The 18207-nt window shown below is 38.2% G+C and overlaps 1 protein-coding gene across 2 annotated transcripts in view; it reads right to left on the reverse strand.

The window, feature by feature from the left end:
* Positions 1-2579: 2579 nt before the first annotated feature.
* The window catches only part of evlb (Enah/Vasp-like b), a 50262-nt gene continuing 34634 nt past the window's right edge, over positions 2580-18207 (reverse strand). For both annotated transcript variants that reach the window (XM_066677154.1, XM_066677153.1), the window contains exons 4-13: positions 11193-11256; positions 9392-9477; positions 8500-8786; positions 6390-6490; positions 6175-6226; positions 5855-5903; positions 5566-5626; positions 4264-4324; positions 4094-4151; positions 2580-3654 (exon numbers count right to left, since the gene is read on the reverse strand). In XM_066677154.1, coding sequence (XP_066533251.1) covers positions 3617-3654; positions 4094-4151; positions 4264-4324; positions 5566-5626; positions 5855-5903; positions 6175-6226; positions 6390-6490; positions 8500-8786; positions 9392-9477; positions 11193-11256 — 857 coding nt within the window. In that variant the 3' untranslated portion in view covers positions 2580-3616. The remainder of the gene's footprint in view (positions 3655-4093; positions 4152-4263; positions 4325-5565; positions 5627-5854; positions 5904-6174; positions 6227-6389; positions 6491-8499; positions 8787-9391; positions 9478-11192; positions 11257-18207) is intronic.

Here is an 18207-nt window from a genome sequence, read left to right on the forward strand (position 1 = left end):
TAGGGGATTTATAGCCAAATCTGCCACATTCCCTGCTTGTGCAGTTTGGCATCAGGGGACAGAAACTAAGGACAGCTGTGAAAGAGTTATCAGAAACAGCTGAAAAGTCTAGCCAGTGGTTGTGGATAAGGAGAACACAGACCAGTTGGGGAAATGCACTGCAGAGGTGCTGTTGTGGTGGTTGGTGATGTAGCAAATAAAGATCACACAAAACTGGTGGCACTGCTTTAACAGTGCCAGTGGGACTAGGTACAGCTTTAGTCACCAGGGAGGCCAGTGTGGATTTAGGGTTGTTGATGCTTAAGTGTAAGGTAGGACTGTAAAGCTGGCTTGGAGTGGGGTGGTTCTGGAATGCCAGACTTCACTGTTGAGCCTTCTGGAGGTGTCATGGGCTTAATTCAACAAAATACTGACAAGGGAAGGTGCCAACCTGATGATCCTTGTGAACAGCTAGTGATATGGTGGGTGGTTTGGGTACTCATGTGATGGGCTCAATGAGTAACTGTATTTGTTAAGGGTAGCTGGTTGCTGATCGGATCATAAACGGCCACAGCAGCCTTAGGGTCTAGCTGTAGCTTTGAAACAGTGGAGTTGTGTGGCTACCAGTAGGAAGAGAGTGAGGTATGCCCAATGTGAAACTCTAATGGATTGTCATAGAATATATTACATCTTATATTGTGTATGATTATAACATTTGACTCATATACCTCAACTTAATGCTATATATTGTTTGTGAATATTTAATATTCATTAATTCATTATCTGGGCGGCATGGTGGCGCAACAGGTAATGTTGCTGTCACACAGGTTCAGCTTTCTCTGGATTGTAGGGTCAAGCCCCGGTGACTGTTTTGGAAAAAACAAAGTGTTTGGTGTGTTCTCCACAGGTCCGTGTGGGTTTCCTCCGGGTGCTCCGGTTTCCTCCTGTGGTCCAAAAACACACATTGGTAGGTGGATTGGCGACTCAAATGTGCCCATGGTGTGAGTGTGTACTTAGCCACTGGAAAGCATCATGTTGTAGTGGTGGTCCCAAAGCCCGGATAAATAGGAAGGGTTGTGTCAGGAAGGGCATCCGGCGTTAAACTGTGCCAAATCGATAATGGATCAGTTGATCCGCTGTGGTGACCCCTGACACGCACACCTAGGGACACTTTTGAGTAGCCAACCTACCAACCACTGTGTATTTTTGGACCGTGAGAGGAAACCAGTGCACCCAGAGGAAACCTATACGGACACAGGGATAACACATCAAACTCCTCACAGTCAGCTGGAGCAGGGCTTGTACCCACAACCCCAGGATCTGTGACAGCAACACTCTGACATATTTCATATGTATTATATAAATTAATAATAATAATTGCAAAATATTTAATTATGAAAATATTTATTGCAAAGTTATTGATGGAATATAGAAATACATACATTTAAAATTAAACGTTAAACATAAATTTACACTCAATTTACAGCCACCCATTTGGGGGTTATGTGCTTTGCTCAAGTACATTGCAGTTGGTAATGTTGAGGGAGGGAAAAGTGCTATTCATTTCACTCCCACACCCCCATTTTTCTGCTGGTCCAAATTATTGTACTGCTGACCTTATAGTCCCAAGCCTGCTATTCTAAATTGTAAGCCTTGGCTCAGTATGTCTACTGACTAGATTGAAAAAAAAAAAAACTCTCTGAGGATTTAAGCAGATATTGAAAAATCTTGTATTCTATATCTTCTATATCTATATTTTTCTCTTAATTTGTATGGGATTTATGCTTTACGTACATATGTAATTTTCTAATTGGTCACATTTATTTTTCTACTGATATGCAGACAGCTTTATTATACAAGTTTATGGGCAGCACGGTGGCGCAGCAGGTGTCGCAGTCACACAGCTCCAGGCGACCCTAAATTGGATAAGCGGTTACAGATAATGGATGGATGGATACAAGTTTATGCAATTATTTGTATTTATTTATTTAAAAAGTCCTCATATTAAAGGAGAATAATATGTAAATCATTCATTCATTCATTATCTGTAACCGCTTATCCAATTCAGGGTCGCGGTGGGTCCAGAGCCTACCTGGAATCATTGGGCGCAAGGTGGGAATACACCCTGGAGGGGGCGCCAGTCCTTCACAGGGCAATATGTAAATCAAAAAATCAAAATAAACCATAGTATTTAAAATGCTTCTAATAAAGATCTGACACTTTTACAATAGTTTTAAGTATATAGGTTTAGTTGTTATAACACTTTTGCTGATTTATGTATGCTGGATTAAAATAAAATTAAGATTATTGTAAATTATTGTTTTTGGTGAACAGGGTATGGAATAAATACAATGATCTAAACCGTTTGAACTTGCTAGCTACTGCCCCTAGATGGTGTTATACTTAATCATTGAATGGGAAGATTAAATGGACAATCAGTCATTTTAACCACCACAAAGTAGAAAATGGTGTTTATAAAAGTAATTTATTTTATATATGTTTTTTACTTATTTATTTACATATATTTCTGTGTATTGCACCTAAAATCAATTTGCTTTGTAGCCCACAAATCAACTAATTTATGCTCCACACAGTGGGTCCCATATTCGGAGGTGGCCATATTAAAAATACATTTAGTACAGAATCTTTGGTGCATCATTGGAGAAGAATTCATTGGAGATAATGTCTTATTGCCTCTTTAGTATAAAAGTCTCTCACAAGGAAACACACTGCCTCATTTATCCAAGACATTTTTTCAGTTTTATTTCAGTTCTTTTTAAATGTAATGTATATGTTGTTTTCCTCCAAACCAGGAAGCACTTGGGAAAAAAACAAAAAACAAAAACAAAAATACTTCATATCCTTGCAGCCAATAAACATTTTATTAACAACATGGTCACAAATACTCTGGTGTAATGATTTTTTTTTAATTTTTCATAAGACTCCAATATTCGAAAAGCAATAGTTCGTCTGTTGTCTCCACATCATTGGTTCCACCTTGTTTTAAAAATCGTACTGTCCGTGATTACATACACATTTGTGTTGCCAAAAGGATTCTTAAAAAAATCTTAAAAAAAGATAGTTGAACAATAAACTGGTAGTGTTTGTGTGCAGATACTTATAATAAATGTTTTAACACAAGAAAAGGGAAAATAAAGGTAAATAAAAATATAAAATGCTAACATTTAGACATGTGCAATGATCAGTGACATCATTATCATCATCATCATTATTATTTATAATTTTTTACCATTTTATCACTAACCTACTACCACTTACATGAACACCACTACCACCACTAATAATAATGATGATGATGATAACAGTAATAATAATAATAATAATAATAATGAACAAAAAAATAATTAAATCATATAAACATTTTTTTTCTCTACAGACTTTGAAAAGACAGTTGCCAAGTATTAACTTAAACCCAAAAAACAAAGAGATCAGTGCAAGTGTCCTCCATCATTTTTCATATCTGAGGGTTAGCACATGTACTCTTCATGTTAGAGCAAGTAGCGCTGTTTGCTTTAACATGGTGGTAACGTTGCAGAGGCTTCATCCTCTCTTCAGCTACAGCAGATCCTGCAGGGGTTTGGGTCTCATAAAAGATGGGTCACATGGGTCTAGGAGATTATGTCGTGCTAATTCTACTAAGTTCATGTCTAATGGCTGGAAGAGAGAGAAACATGTATTAGTGGATCATCTAATAAATCATGGTTCATTTAGCATTAAGTAAGGTCACATATCTCCAATTATAACTTTCAACATTATACACTTATCATTATTGCGTTTCATTAGGCTTTAGTATGATCTTGGAATGTGTGGTCTTCTGGATGTAATTTGTTGTAAAGTGTTTCCCATTCCTGCTCCAGGAAACTTAAAATCCTGCATATTTTATTATATTTGTGTACATCCCCTTTATCATAGTAAGAACTTGTTAATGAGCTTTCCAGTTGAATCTGGGGAGTTGGGAGCAGAGAAAACACTAAAAGATTCAGAGCAGTGGGCCTCCTGTGATACATTGTACAATAATAATACCCTACATTATACAGTATAAAATATGTCCACATTGTATACTGGGAAACATGTAGAAAATTAATGAACATACCATCAATGATTTCATCCTTCACCTTGTGCAATTCACGAACAACTTCTTCCAAGATTTCCTAAGAATTCAAACAGGTAATAAATAGTTAACAGAAAAGATTAACCAAATAAAAATAAATAAAAACCGCCTTTCTATACATCTCTATATCAGTTTAACAAGGTTTAACTTACCTGTTTCATTCTGTCAAAGTCTAAGGCGTCTGTGTCACTACCACTTCCCACAGGTCGAACCCTAAGAAAAAAAAACAAAAAAAAAAACAGGTGAAACACATTTACACATACCTGATTTTCTTTTGAAAATTACAGTATATACTTTTATTGTGAAAATTCCCTGAACTGTGTTACATGTGTAAAATGTGTCATTTTGGCAGCAGATAATAATAACAAAGTGACTAACATAACTATTCTGATGTACAGTACTTGTGTTCAGATGTGTAATCATTTTAGGGCCAGTTATCCAGGCCTAGATTAAATATAACTCTTGACTACATATTAAAACAGATAGTAATTTTCTTTTCATAATTAAATCTATTAGATTAAGTTTACCACATATCCGGGAAAAACCCAAACCTCTCCTTCAAACTTTAGTGTTACTATACAGTACTCACAATCATTATTATTATTATTATTATTATTATTATTATTATTATTATTATTATTATTATTCAGTAACAGTAAATGCTATACACGTCTTAGAAAAAATATGAAACCAACAATAAGCTATATATTATAAACAGAAGTTTCAAAGTTTTTGGTAAGACTGTTTGGTTTCCCTGATAGAAATTATGCCTAGTCATGGAATATATAACAGATGAAACTAAGATTTTTATCACAATATCCAGCACTAGACTAAAGTGATGTCAGTTAAATTAACCAATAAGTGTTAGAGTCCATGACTCATGATATCTCTCAGCACTTTACCACATTTCACAAACTGTTTTGAATTGCTGAAATATGAAATTGTGATTGCAGAGACGTTCTGTAGTATACTGCACACATCTGAGTAGTGAGAAACCAGGACGCCTGGTGGTGGTGGTGGTGAGGGGGGGGGGGTGTAGGATAGAGGTCACGGGGTAGAGGTTGGAGACTAACCCTAGCTGTCTAGGGAGCGACTTTCACTACGTAAACAACATAACAACCAATCAAATAAAAACATCCGTCCTACATAACAACCAATCAAATAAAAGCATCCGTCCGCTACAACGTCACAGAAACCAGTACGCCACGCCTATGTAGGAAGAGAACACTGATGCGACAGCAGAATATATGTTTATTTAAATGTGAATGAATATGTGAATGGAAGTGCGTTTTCACGAAAAGCCGGGACAATAGGCGTCCCGAGAGGGATGATTAATTTTCCGGACAGACAGTAAAAAAAGAGAACAATCCAGGGAAAACCAGGACGTGTGGCAACACTAACTGCATGAGAGAATGCAGCACAAAAATACGTTTAAAAAAATATGAGAATCTTACTTAGATACTAGTGATGATCTCTCGGCAGAGTTGGCTCGATCCCATGGTTTCTTTGCGCCATCTGCCGGGGAGAATAAAAACAACAGCTTTTTTTCCAACACGGAAGCACAATGGTTGATTATGATGACTTCTGAAAACAGAACCCTTCACACTGTGTCTTAATGTTTGAACTTAAATGAACTTATGTAAAAGACGAATCAGACAAGGCATTACTAATAATGCTAATATCATTAAGGTAATTTGGTTATTCGGTTTGTTCCATTAAATAAAGAAAGAGCTGAAGTGTTACCTGAGGCATTCTGTCCTCTAGACATGGGAGAAGGGGAATTTGGATCATCCTGAAATATATAAATACATTAGGCTTTTGAATTCATTCTCACCATCCACTCATAAAATTATGAGGAAATTTAAATGTAAAATCTTGTTTATTATATAATCCATTTGGACATTATTAGAACACAGCTCTTGGTCTAGAAATTGTGTGAACATTTTGTGATGAATGAAACTAAACAAAAATGGCCCATATTTGCCAATAATGATCATGTACATAAAAAATAAGTATGTTTTCTTCTAAATGAATTTCATGTCGTATATATTCCCAGTACTTACATTTTGGCTGTCTCCATCTTTCTTTTCTTCAGACTGGTTTGCAGCTTTTCGCCTAGAGATAAGAGTGAAAAAGATGAAGTGATTATATGTCATTGATGCTGATACTGCAGTGTGACCAACACAAACAGATCCCAAGTCTGCTCCACAGTCAACAGTAGTTTCCTAAAGAAACTTGACATAGCCTTGTTCTTCCTCAAAAGCTCAGAAGTGCTGACCTTCGTGCCAGCAGTGCATTCATCTCCTCCATCAGGCCACCGCTGCCTCCACTCGTCCGGTTAGCATCGTTTTTGGCTCCAGATGCTGAATTGTCCTCAGGCTGTGGACACATGGGCCAGTCAGAAAGAGGACACATTCATTCATTCTACAGACAAGCATTCATTCATTCATTGTCTTTAACCACTTATCCAGTTCAGGGTCGCAGTGGGTCTGGAGCCTATCTGGAATTACTGGGCACAAGGCAGGAACACACCCTGGAGGATGGTGCCAGTCCTTCACAGGGTGACACACACACCCATGGACACTTTTGAGTCGTCAATCCACATGCCAACGTGTGCTTTTTGGACTGTGAACTCCTCACAGACAGTCACCCGGATCGGGATTTGAACCCACAACCTCCAGGATTTGTGTGACTGCGACACTACTGTGCTGCCGTCTACAGACAAGCAGGTCTGAGAAAATGTATATATTTTACATCTGCTCCAAGCTCTATCTATATATGTCTATCTATATATAACACTGGAGCATTTTAGTTTTTACATATTTTATATTGAGGTCAAGGACAAAGGATGAAGTTTGGGTACTCTGAGCATGGCATGTACATCATTACAAATCTTTCATTTTCCACTGGAGCCAAGAAGCTAATGTCACTAATAAACAACAGATAATACACTACTAATTACTCTTTAAAATTGCATGCCCAAATGACTACACACTTGCCATGAAATTCCGGTTTGTAGAGTAATCTCAAAAATACTAGAATGTATTGTTAAAAAGTGCCATGTTACAGTGTTAACTACAAAAACAGACAAAAGTGCACAAACACTATTACTGTTTTAATACATTTATATTTTTCTCTTTATTGATTTTTTGAGTCAGAACTTTTTCATAATTTTTCTGACATCATGCCTTAAGTAAAAACATAATAAAAACTCTGTGTATATAATTACACTGCTGTGGTGTAATCCAATCCTGACTGCTCGTCAAGCAAATGATCTGTAAAATAGTAATTACAGTCAAAGGAAAATCTTTAAAATGATCACTGATGCACTTAGAGTGCAAAGGCTCAGACAGAAGAGCAAAAAAAACTGCAGAAAATATGCGGAATAAGGTAGAATTGCATCACAGCCTGTTGCGTATAGGGCTGGAGGTTAAAGCTGACCCTTCTGATTCCTTGTGCATCAATGTGCCTTGGGTACCCATGTCCCTGTCCCATGGGTTCATGGGTTGTCCTTCCTTGGACCAATATTTGTAAGCACTAACCACTGTATTCTGGGACCAATCCTCAAGATTTGCCATTCTGGAGATGCTGAGGACAATAACAGCACAACAATCTGGCCAGTCAAAGTTCCGTAATGTGTTGCCATATTTTCTACTTCCATGAATCCTACATCTTGACAGCTATCCATGTTATTCACTTCAACTGCCAGTGGTTTTAACTTTGTGGCTAATAGGTATATTGGTGTAGCACAGGTTACTTCGGAATCAAATCAAAGTCTTCTGTACAGCCGTGGCCTTGAGATTAGAAAAACAAGCTTGAGGCCAGAGGGTCGCTGGTTAAATTCTGTGGAACAGGAGCGAAAAATTAATTCACAGCTGAAGTGCCCTTGAGCAAGGCACCTAAACCTGAAGCTCTTTCCTGGGCACTGAGGTGGTTGGCAGCCCCCTGCCCCTAGTGTTTGTAAAGAATTGCTCACTAGTGTGTGTTTGTGTGTTCATTACCACGGATGGGTCAAATGCAGATAAGAAATTTCCCAAAGGGGATCTATAAAGATGTTTCTTCTTTTTCTTCTACTCAGATATTCCTGCATTCCTCCTCTATTCACCACTTTTAAAAATCCACCACAAACACACTGATTTTTCTCTCACCTTTCGTAAACAGAAGAGTTTTCCTAGTCTTTTGGCAGAAAATATCCCTCCAGAGACTACTATGGTACTGTTGTAAGATGTGAGAGTAGGCATATTTACAACAGCTGTAGCAACGTTTGTTTGTTTGTTTGTGTGAGCAGCCCTTTAACAATTTAACACAGCTAGAGGTAAGTGTGTTATGACTTAAACATGCCGTTTGAACAATGATGTCTGACACTGAGGTGAGAATATGAAACAAACCCTTTGCACTCTGCGCAATTTGGCTCCGGCAATCATAGCAGCAAGGCCGGTGGGTGCCTGTGCTTCCTCATGATGCACACCGTGGCCCCCATAACCCCCTCCAACCACAGGCAGTGGGGGTGGGGGTGGAGGAGGCGCTCCTGCTGAAGGAGGAGGAGGCCCAGGAGGTCCAGGAGGTGCAGGAGGAGGAGGGGGAGGTGGGCATTGTAATCCCATTGACATAGGAGGTGGAGCTACATTTGGAGGTGCCACGGAGAGTACGGCGGGGTGACCCTGAAACGGGGAACCTACCCCAGGACAGGAAAGAGACAGAAAGATCAGAGGGAGAAAAAGACACATCATGAACAAATGAGAATCAGAAAGGATGAATCTCACCCCCGTTCACACTGGAAGGCGACAAGCGACAAACCAAGTTTCTCAGATTTATGCAAATGAGTTATGATGTGGTGATGCAACATTCTACATGATTGGCTGCAAGAAATTCTTGGAACCAATTGTAGACACAGGGTCCAAAGTTTGGCCAGCTTCTGGTCTCTGAACCGCCCACCCCCCAGGTCAACAGGAGCAGTCTTGACACACACACACACAAGAGACAAACTTGGGGCAACATAAGCAAATTGTCGCCTGCTAATGTGAACGCACAGTTACTATTTATGGTGCTTACAAATGATATACAGACAAGAACAGTCACTTAACAGAAAAACTGATAGGTACCAGTGTAGTAAAAAACACACAGTCACATTAATAATAATAATAATAATAATAATAATAATAATAATAATAGTGTTTCGAATCTGAAGTGACAAGAAACATAATTATTTTGCACAGTAATTTATTAACTATTCCAAGAGGGTTAATGCATCCATGGTAAGTTCAAGTGTTAAGTTCTTACCTGAGTTGGATGATCGACGCTCTCTTTCAATATGAGCCTGCATTTGCTGCTGCTGTTGTTGCTGTTGCTGCTGCATCTCCATCTGCCTGCAGAGTGCACAACAATACACACATTCAGAGAACAGGCTGTATAATTTCCTTCACACAAGCATGATCATTACCATGCCATTACTGTCATGCAATCAACAGAAACACAGTGAACGCTCTCAGCACAGCTCCAAGGAGCAGATGCTTGAAAAGTGACACTTCTACTACTACTACAACAGTTTGTTAATGGTACTGTGGAATGGCAGTGATTCCAGGTGGTATCAATAACAATGTGGAGTGTCACCGTGACTAAACGTGAGATGCTTTTATCGTCTACACACAGAATGGCTCACTATACTCTTATCTTTTTGTGTTTTGCTTTCATGATCATCTGCAAAAGCTTTAAACTAAACCTTGGAACATTATTCATTCATTTATTGTCTGTAACCGCTTATGCAGTTCTGGGTCGCGGTGGGTACGGAGCCTACCCGGAATCACTGGGCACAAGGCAGGGATACACCCTGGAGGGGGCACCAGTCTTTCACAGGGCGACACACACTCACACATTCATACTAACGGACATTTGTGAGTCGCCAATCCACCTACTAACATGTGTTTTTGGACCGTGGGTGGAAACCGGAGCACCTGGAGGAAACCCAAGCAGACACAGGGAGAACACACCGAACTCCTCACAGACAGTCACCTGGAGCGGGACTTGAACCCACAACCTCCAGGTTCCTGGAGCTGTGTGACTGAGACACTACCTACTGCGCCACCATCCTGCCTTCTTTGGAACATTAGTGAATTAAAAACGAGTCGAATGTATTCTGTGACAAAAGCAATTCTAGGGACAAGTACTGATGCTGGATATTCTGAATCACAGTTGTTACTCAAAGTCAGCCTTGTGGTGTTGGATGGTGCTGTATCATTATTGAAAGCATGGTGCCATTGTCTCACAGCCCATTGCTGGAGCTCTGGCTGAATTCATCAATACGATTAAGTGCCTACTAATTAATATATACATATTGGGTTTTATAATGCTACTATGAATGTCAAAATGGTATTACCTATCATATTAAGTAAAAACAATGCCTTTCAGATCTGGGGAAATCATGTTCAAATGAATGATGTTATCATAAATATTGTTTTGTTCGTTGTTCATTTATTCATAATTCTATGAAGCCAGTGTCTATATTTTCACAATCCACAAACTGCAGGTACATGTAGCCTTATCAGACTGTTTTGTGTGCTTGTCTTTTTTGGCTGCAACACAGATTTTGGAATGTAGCTGCTGTATCATGGGCACTTATAAATGTACTGATGACATGATGTACTTTCATACTGCATGAAATCCTAAGCCTCAGTGAGGAAAAACATGATCCATATCTTAGAGAGAGAGAGAGAGAGAGAGAGAGAGAGAGAGAGAGAGAGAGAGAGAGAGAGAGAGAGAGAAGAGAGAGGTGGAATTTTCCAGTTCCATGCTGTTGAAGAACAGCTGACACAGCAGACAATGCACTGTGGGTAATTTAGATATAGGCCACTCCATCTTTTTACCACAAGGGGTAGCTTGTCTTCACAAACTTTCCAGGCCTGTACTATTAAAATTTATTTTCTGAGCCTTGACACTGTGTAGATCCATAAAGTGTGAATATCTAACCTAACACAACCCTACCACCTTAACCCTAACAGAATTGTATGTTGACAACATTATCAAAAAACGTTATCATTTTATTCTCATGATCATCAAACACTGAGTCTTTAAGGCCTGAGCTTACCTTCTTTGTGCCTCCAATTCATCTGTGGTGGGTCCATTCTGTACCTGCCGCTGAACAGCTGGACCTGTGCATGAATAAAAAGAGCCATTTCAAAAGTCTGTTAAATCGATTATTACACTGAACCTGTAAATCGAGGAGGATAGAAGAGGATATAGACATTAAAAACAAAAAATATCATACATTTAAGCTTTTTTATGTATCTTGAATATTAAAAAATAAAAAAGGGAAGTGCAGACCCAAATGTACACAATGTAAATGTAAAGAGCATCATAACATTAACTTGCAGCATAAATGCATATGGAATTCAAAATCAATCAAAATTTGAATTCAATAGGATTCACACCCCAAAGGCTTTCAAAATTTTTCTATGAAACTCTCTCAAAAGTTAACCATTTACATTCATTTATTTAAAGCATGTATTTATTAATATTATATTAATATCAATTATATCTTAATTTATTCAGACTAATATTTATTAGAAAAAATACATTTGGTGATGTTGGCACTCTTCTGTGGTACAAAAGCTAATTAATGCAATAATGATTTATGTGTTTAAGGTATCTGCTTGAACATTGAACTAAGTACAGAATAAAATAAACGCTTAAACAACTATTTTAATTTAGATTGAACTGCTGATCTTTGATAGGTCTAAAGGCCATTAGTGTGCTGCATGACTGGGTGCCTCTGTGCACCACTTGAAGCTATGATATACTATCTGTCAGCCTTCTTAATTCCATTAACTTCCACTGAGACATGCATTACACGGTTCTATCCAGGCAGGACACACCTGAGCTCCTGCCCCTTCACAAGCCTAACAGATGCCACACAAGACACTTGTATCATGCTATTTCTGAAACAGTGGAATAAGCTGTTCTATTATGCCATTTGAATTCTTTAAATTGAAACTATGATTACTGCTATAGAATGCAAATACCAATACCATGTCATTACAGTTGATGAGGTTTGTAGGCAGTATGTAAATGTAGGGTTGTAACAGTACAAAAAAGAAAAAAAAATTCACAGTTCATTTAGAATCATAATTTGGACTTCATGGTTCAGTAAAAATACAAAACAAGAAACAAAGAGACTAACCTAGCAGAGACGTTTATCATATTATGATAATATCATATCGTCCCCTGGTTAACATAGCCTGTATTGTTTGAGAAGAAAACTTTATCATGTTCAATGTGTTTTTTACACACATACGCAGGCACGCGTATGTGTGTGTGTACTGAACTGTACTGTACACTTCAACATTTTTATATATGACGAAACTGTTTTAATGGTCTGTATGGTTTTGATACATTTGTAAAGTTTCAGTTGTACTCAGTTGTATCTTTTTTAAGCCACTCATTCCTTTTTTCTAATGACCTGTTGTGTGTCCTAAGACAGAGTTAAAGATGGTTAGCTATTATATTTCAGCGTCTTGTAGACCGTGGTGTGCCCTCTGGCTGTCACACTGTATGGCAGGATAAAGATCTAGGCTTGGCAGAAATTCATCCATAGCGTATGGCTTCTGATGGTTGTAATGTGCTGTTATTCTTTTCCACAAGGTATCATACACTGTCTAAAGTCTGTGTGAAATTACTGATATCTAGTTAATTATCAGATTATTTCCAAACCTGTCTTGAAAGATAAGATGAATCTTCCCACATCCAATTTAAGTGGACAATTTGACAAGTAAAACATGCAGGCTGAATAATTCACAGCCAGTAAAGTGCTGAAGGGTTGCTAAAGAAGACTGAAATAGACAAGAAGCTCAGCAGATAGTCAGATGTAGACAGACAAAAATTTGGCTTGAAACTCATGTGTTGGGGAGAAGAGGGAAACAGAAACATCAGAAGTGTAAATGAACACTCAGAGCAATGACAGTAACACACCTCGTTACTGCTACACACTGACAACACCTATGGCCAGCCATTCTGAATATTTGAACCAAAAACAGGAACATTAAACCTACACGAGGAAATAAGTATAAAATATTAATCTAAAATATCTGTGTTGTTTGTGTGGTTAGCAAAAGAAAAACAAAACTAATGATTTGATCGTGTTTAGGTGTAAAGATGTAATAAGGGGCACTAGTGTTTCCTTCAGCTCAAATATCAGCTCCCTAAACTGACGCATAACACACAGCAGAACCTGATCTGATCTCTCAGGGCCAGACACCACAGCTCTGACTCATTTTTCATTGTTAATTTACACAAGGAGTGGAAATACACACACACACACACATATACATATACAAGCAAACAAACACAGATGAAAAAGAAAATTGTGTAATCCTTGTGAAATATGACAACTAATCCAGCCCAATACTACAATCAGAGCTGACTTTAATTCAGTAAACAAAAGTACTCAATGTGCACTACTCTGACATGAACGGTCCTGAGTGACTATACTCTCTCCAAAAAAAAAAAAAAAAAAAAAAAAAAAAAACAACAACAGCAAAAAAAACATTGGTGCTGTTCAAATATTAAAAAAAAAATTATTTGTTTAATAAATTTTCCTCAAGCTTAAAAAGATTTTTGTCCCAGGAGAAATGTGCATTTCAGGTGGAGTCATGACAAGTCGTATGAAGTGTGTGAACCATGAAAGGTATATTCCATGATGTTATTTTCTAACTAAAGGTGCTGAAGGAGTGTGAGCCCTGAGGGATACCAAAGCTTTGTACCTTTGTTTCTGAGGGTAGTGTTTGTGGTTTCATGCTGGTGTTCCTCACTGCTAGCTGAAAGTATAACATTAACTTCTATCACTATTTGAATCAACAGTGGTTTCTATACTGCTGGTATTTCATGGAAAATGTCTGTATAGTTTAGCTTCTGTTCACAGATATTTGTAGTCTATTATTGGGATGAACAATCAAAACTGGCCAAGATCAGAATCAGCCAACACCTGAATTTGCCCATTCTTCAAATGCATTGTTATTGATAATCAATATATATTTTAAATACATTGTGGCTGATCTATGTTGCAATTTCTTTACAAATGATATGATTGAGTTCATTCGCACTGTACTGGAATACTGCTGCTACACCTATATGCATTACTCATTATTTCACAGTCTGATCATCAGCCAACATTTCTGTCTGATCCATACAATTCATAACTTGTGCGCCCCTAATCCTGACTATAGCAGATATGCACGTTATCCAGATTCTAGTTGTATATGTAACTTTTCATAAGTATTCATTTTATTACATCTCAGCTTTAACATTATAATTTTAATTGCATTAGAATAACAAAAAAAATTGGCACAAAGGAGCAGAACAAAGATAGACCTTTTCCAAAACATTGGTGCAAAAAGCTTATTCTGTGACCAGAAATATGCTTTCTGGCTAAAACTGCCATAAACGGAAGCCTGGGCTGCTCTACACTGACCCTGCACCTGTTGTCATCATAACTACACCCACTTGATCTAAAGGTCCTTTTAACTGTTTGTATGATGACTATCTGAAGGCTATAATGATCAAAGGGATGGAAAGGGAGGCGAGAAAAAAGGACGAGCAAGCAGTACCTACAGGACATCTTGAAGAAGAGGATCCGGCTGTGGCAGATACAGAGACAGTGGCAGACCCACTCTCTGCTGATCATAGCGTTTCCGGGCCCTTCATCCCTTCTCTCTTTTTTTTCTCTCTGTCTTTCTCCTCCTGTTCTAGTACTCCTTCACACTCCTCCCTGCTGGTCTCCTGTTTCTCTGTAGGGTAACCCCATACCTGCAGGGAAGCAGCAGGCTAGCAAGCCCTCAGAAGCTCAGGTTTCTCACAGATGCCCCATGTGTTTTTTTATTTTTTGCATGGCCGATTACACCTCCAAGACAACAGGGGTCACTATGACTTTTTTAAGATGTGAAGCACTTAATGGATCTGGCTTGTAGTTCACTCACTCACACACTTTCACATCTTTAGCAGACAGTAATTCTCAACAAACAGGAGCTATTAGCAGTTATATAGCAGAAGAGCAGAGCTATGCGTAAGTAACAACAGGTGCAGCCCAAAAACTAGGATGCAGATGAACAAGAGTGGGTCCTACAAAGACCTTAACTTAGCAGCCTACAGGTCACTCAAATGAAAAGGCGTAACAAGACAAACAGTCCAATGCAGTCACCAGTCTATGAGTTGTGATTATTTGGCAAATATTCATTCATTCATTCATCTTCGGTAATCTCTTCATACTCTTCAGGTTGTCACTAACATTAATGTGGCTGAATGTAATGAAATCCTGATAGTAATGCTTTAACATCTAGTGCATGGCATTCTCAGAAAGGTAGATATGTTACTGCAACTCACAGGAGCTAATTTCCCATTAATACCGGGCATGTGAGTGTCAACAATCTGTCGGTCCTGTAGTTTATATGAAACAGACAAAACAATTTACTGATTAGCTGCACAGGTGCACTAGAAAACCAAAGAAAACAAGACATCTTGACTGATCAACTGTATTTGAAACACTAACCAAACCAAATTTTCATACTGTGCCATGTCCTCGGCTTCCCTGAACTCATTAAACTCTGCGCCATTTGCTATTCAGAAACACAGAGAGCACAGCACCAGCGGCTGACGAGCCGTCTTTGTTCTCTCTCTCTCTCCCTCTCCTTATTCTGTGCTTCTTTATCTCTCTTTGTCATTCTTTTTCAACCATAGAAAGGAAAACTGGAGAGTCATGCTCTAGTACAGACCCCGAGGGAGCACTCCTCAACGACTGAGTTTAATTAAGATTAGCATTGTACTGGGAACACATTTCTCGGTTAATAACTTAGAAGCTCAGAGTCTCATTTACCTCCGTACATATGCTCTCTGTGCTTCTGTCTCTCTCATTACATGTCATTGAGGGAGTTGTGTTCATGCAATTAATGTGGGTGTGTGGGGTGATGTATGGTCATGAATGAAATTATAAATTCTGATGTAAATCCCAGAAAATGTATATATTTACAAATAATCTTAAAGAAACAATACTGTATTTTTAACCCAATGTCTATCTGAAACATATAGTTGAGTTCCATGGACAAAAAAATTAAAGGACCACTAGGTAAGGTTTAGTATTTATGCTCCTGGGATCCCCCTCAGCTGCAAAGTGTATTTCATATATACAGCAAAGTTACACTGTGCAAGTATCAATGATAGAGGCATAATTCTCCCATATTTCAGGTCTGTGGAGTATCACAATTATTTTGAAGCTGTAATTATAAAGTGAATTGTGACATAGTGCTGCTTTAAAGGATAGAAAAACAGACAATATAAAAGACTGAAAATAGAAGGCAATGAGCCATTACTTTAGTTTCAATGAGTTCTATTAAAAGTGTATGAGTCTAGGATTTCATATCTACTCCAGATATCTATAGATTCATTCTGACTTCAGATTTCCATACACTCTTCACACTGGGACATCATGACTACTATCAACCCCGTGCATCATGCAATGTAACTGCTCAAAAATCATAAACAATGTCTACACCAAGGGGGCAAAATATGAAAAAGCTATCAGTTAATGACTCAAGTTTTAGAGGGACAAGAGGGATCAAAATAATGGCTGGGATAATAATTTAGGCTTGTAATGTCACATGCATTAACCCTAACCATAAAATCCTGTATGTGAAAATTCTTTGTGCCAGCCATAAACATACTTCTATGTAAAGTAGGTCTCTCTTTAGCCAGTGTTCAGTGTCACCTAGGCTGTAATACTAATCTCAGAATCATAAATGAGACCTAAATGAGAAATACATATTTCCCAAGTGCTGGAATTAAGAAATCAGGAATAAAATATATATCGTTACTGACCTAAGAAAAACATTTATCTCAACATATGTCAGTTTACCACATCATTGCAACAATGCAGCTTGTCTTCACATTGTGTGAAACTTTCATGATGAATGGACCAATCGAAACACTCCATAATTACTTGGAATAAAAACTTTTTATATAGACATCTACTGAAATTTAAGGTTTTGTCCTTCTTCTATAAAGTTACTGTTTTGGAGATTCATGTTTTCTTTTGGCATTATTTAAATTGAATAGCAGTGAAACAGGAACATAATCAGCAGACTTTTTGATTAACTGAAAAACAGTTGATAGATTCATAAACTCATTCCCAGAGGTACTGGATGGAGCTGCATCACTCTAGAGAACACAGTTCCATTGTTTCACAGTCCAATGCTGGGGGTGGGGTGGGGGTTATACTCCTTTAGCTGGAGGGCTTAATATAAAAACATGGATGTTCCTAATTTGAATTCACTTTAAAGGCTGTCTACAAACCTTTGGTCATGTAAGATATTCTGGCAGGCTCCAAGTGTTGGTGTGCAGTGAGCAGTGGTAATGCAGTGCTAAGTGGCGACCATTAGAGGGCGCGGCAATCCCCATATGACCTCACAGGCTCGGGGCCCCAGACAATGGCTCAGTTGCAATGCTCTCATTGCTCAACACTTAACCACAGATACAAACGATGAATTTCTGAGTGGATCTGTTTGGGTTCAAAGTGTTCAGAACAACTTCTTCTACAGCACTCACGGGGAAAGAACATTAGATGAGCAACGAAACATGATCACAAAGAGGCAAGGCTGCAGGGAGAGTTGTGGTAATTTGGGACTAATTAGCCTACCTCATGTTTCTGTCTATGAACTTTAAATTAAATGTTTAAAAAGATGTTTTCAAATTAAAATGAAGAGCCTGTTACTGACTACCCCCAGTGGAAAACATCTTAGGTCTAGTTCTAAAACCACTGCCTTTTTAAAGGCATAGTTTACAATTGTAATCCCTAATCTTCTTGTTTTAGTCAATGGAAAGAACTCCAAACATGGAAAGCACAAACCGAAATGAGAATTTCCCCCTTTTTTTTTGCTGTTTCGGATTACTTAAAGTGGACTTTCTCAAAACTCTGGAGATGGCAAACTGCATTACCGAAAGTGCTACAAAACTGAACAACTCAAATTACAAATAAGCTTCTGTGGTAATTCAAACAGAAAAAAAACATTACATACAACTTAAACTTAAGTCATGTACAAGCAACAGTCGTTATTTTCCAC

This window comes from Hoplias malabaricus, chromosome 7 (genome assembly GCF_029633855.1).
Source record: "Hoplias malabaricus isolate fHopMal1 chromosome 7, fHopMal1.hap1, whole genome shotgun sequence".
Taxonomy (NCBI): domain Eukaryota; kingdom Metazoa; phylum Chordata; class Actinopteri; order Characiformes; family Erythrinidae; genus Hoplias; species Hoplias malabaricus.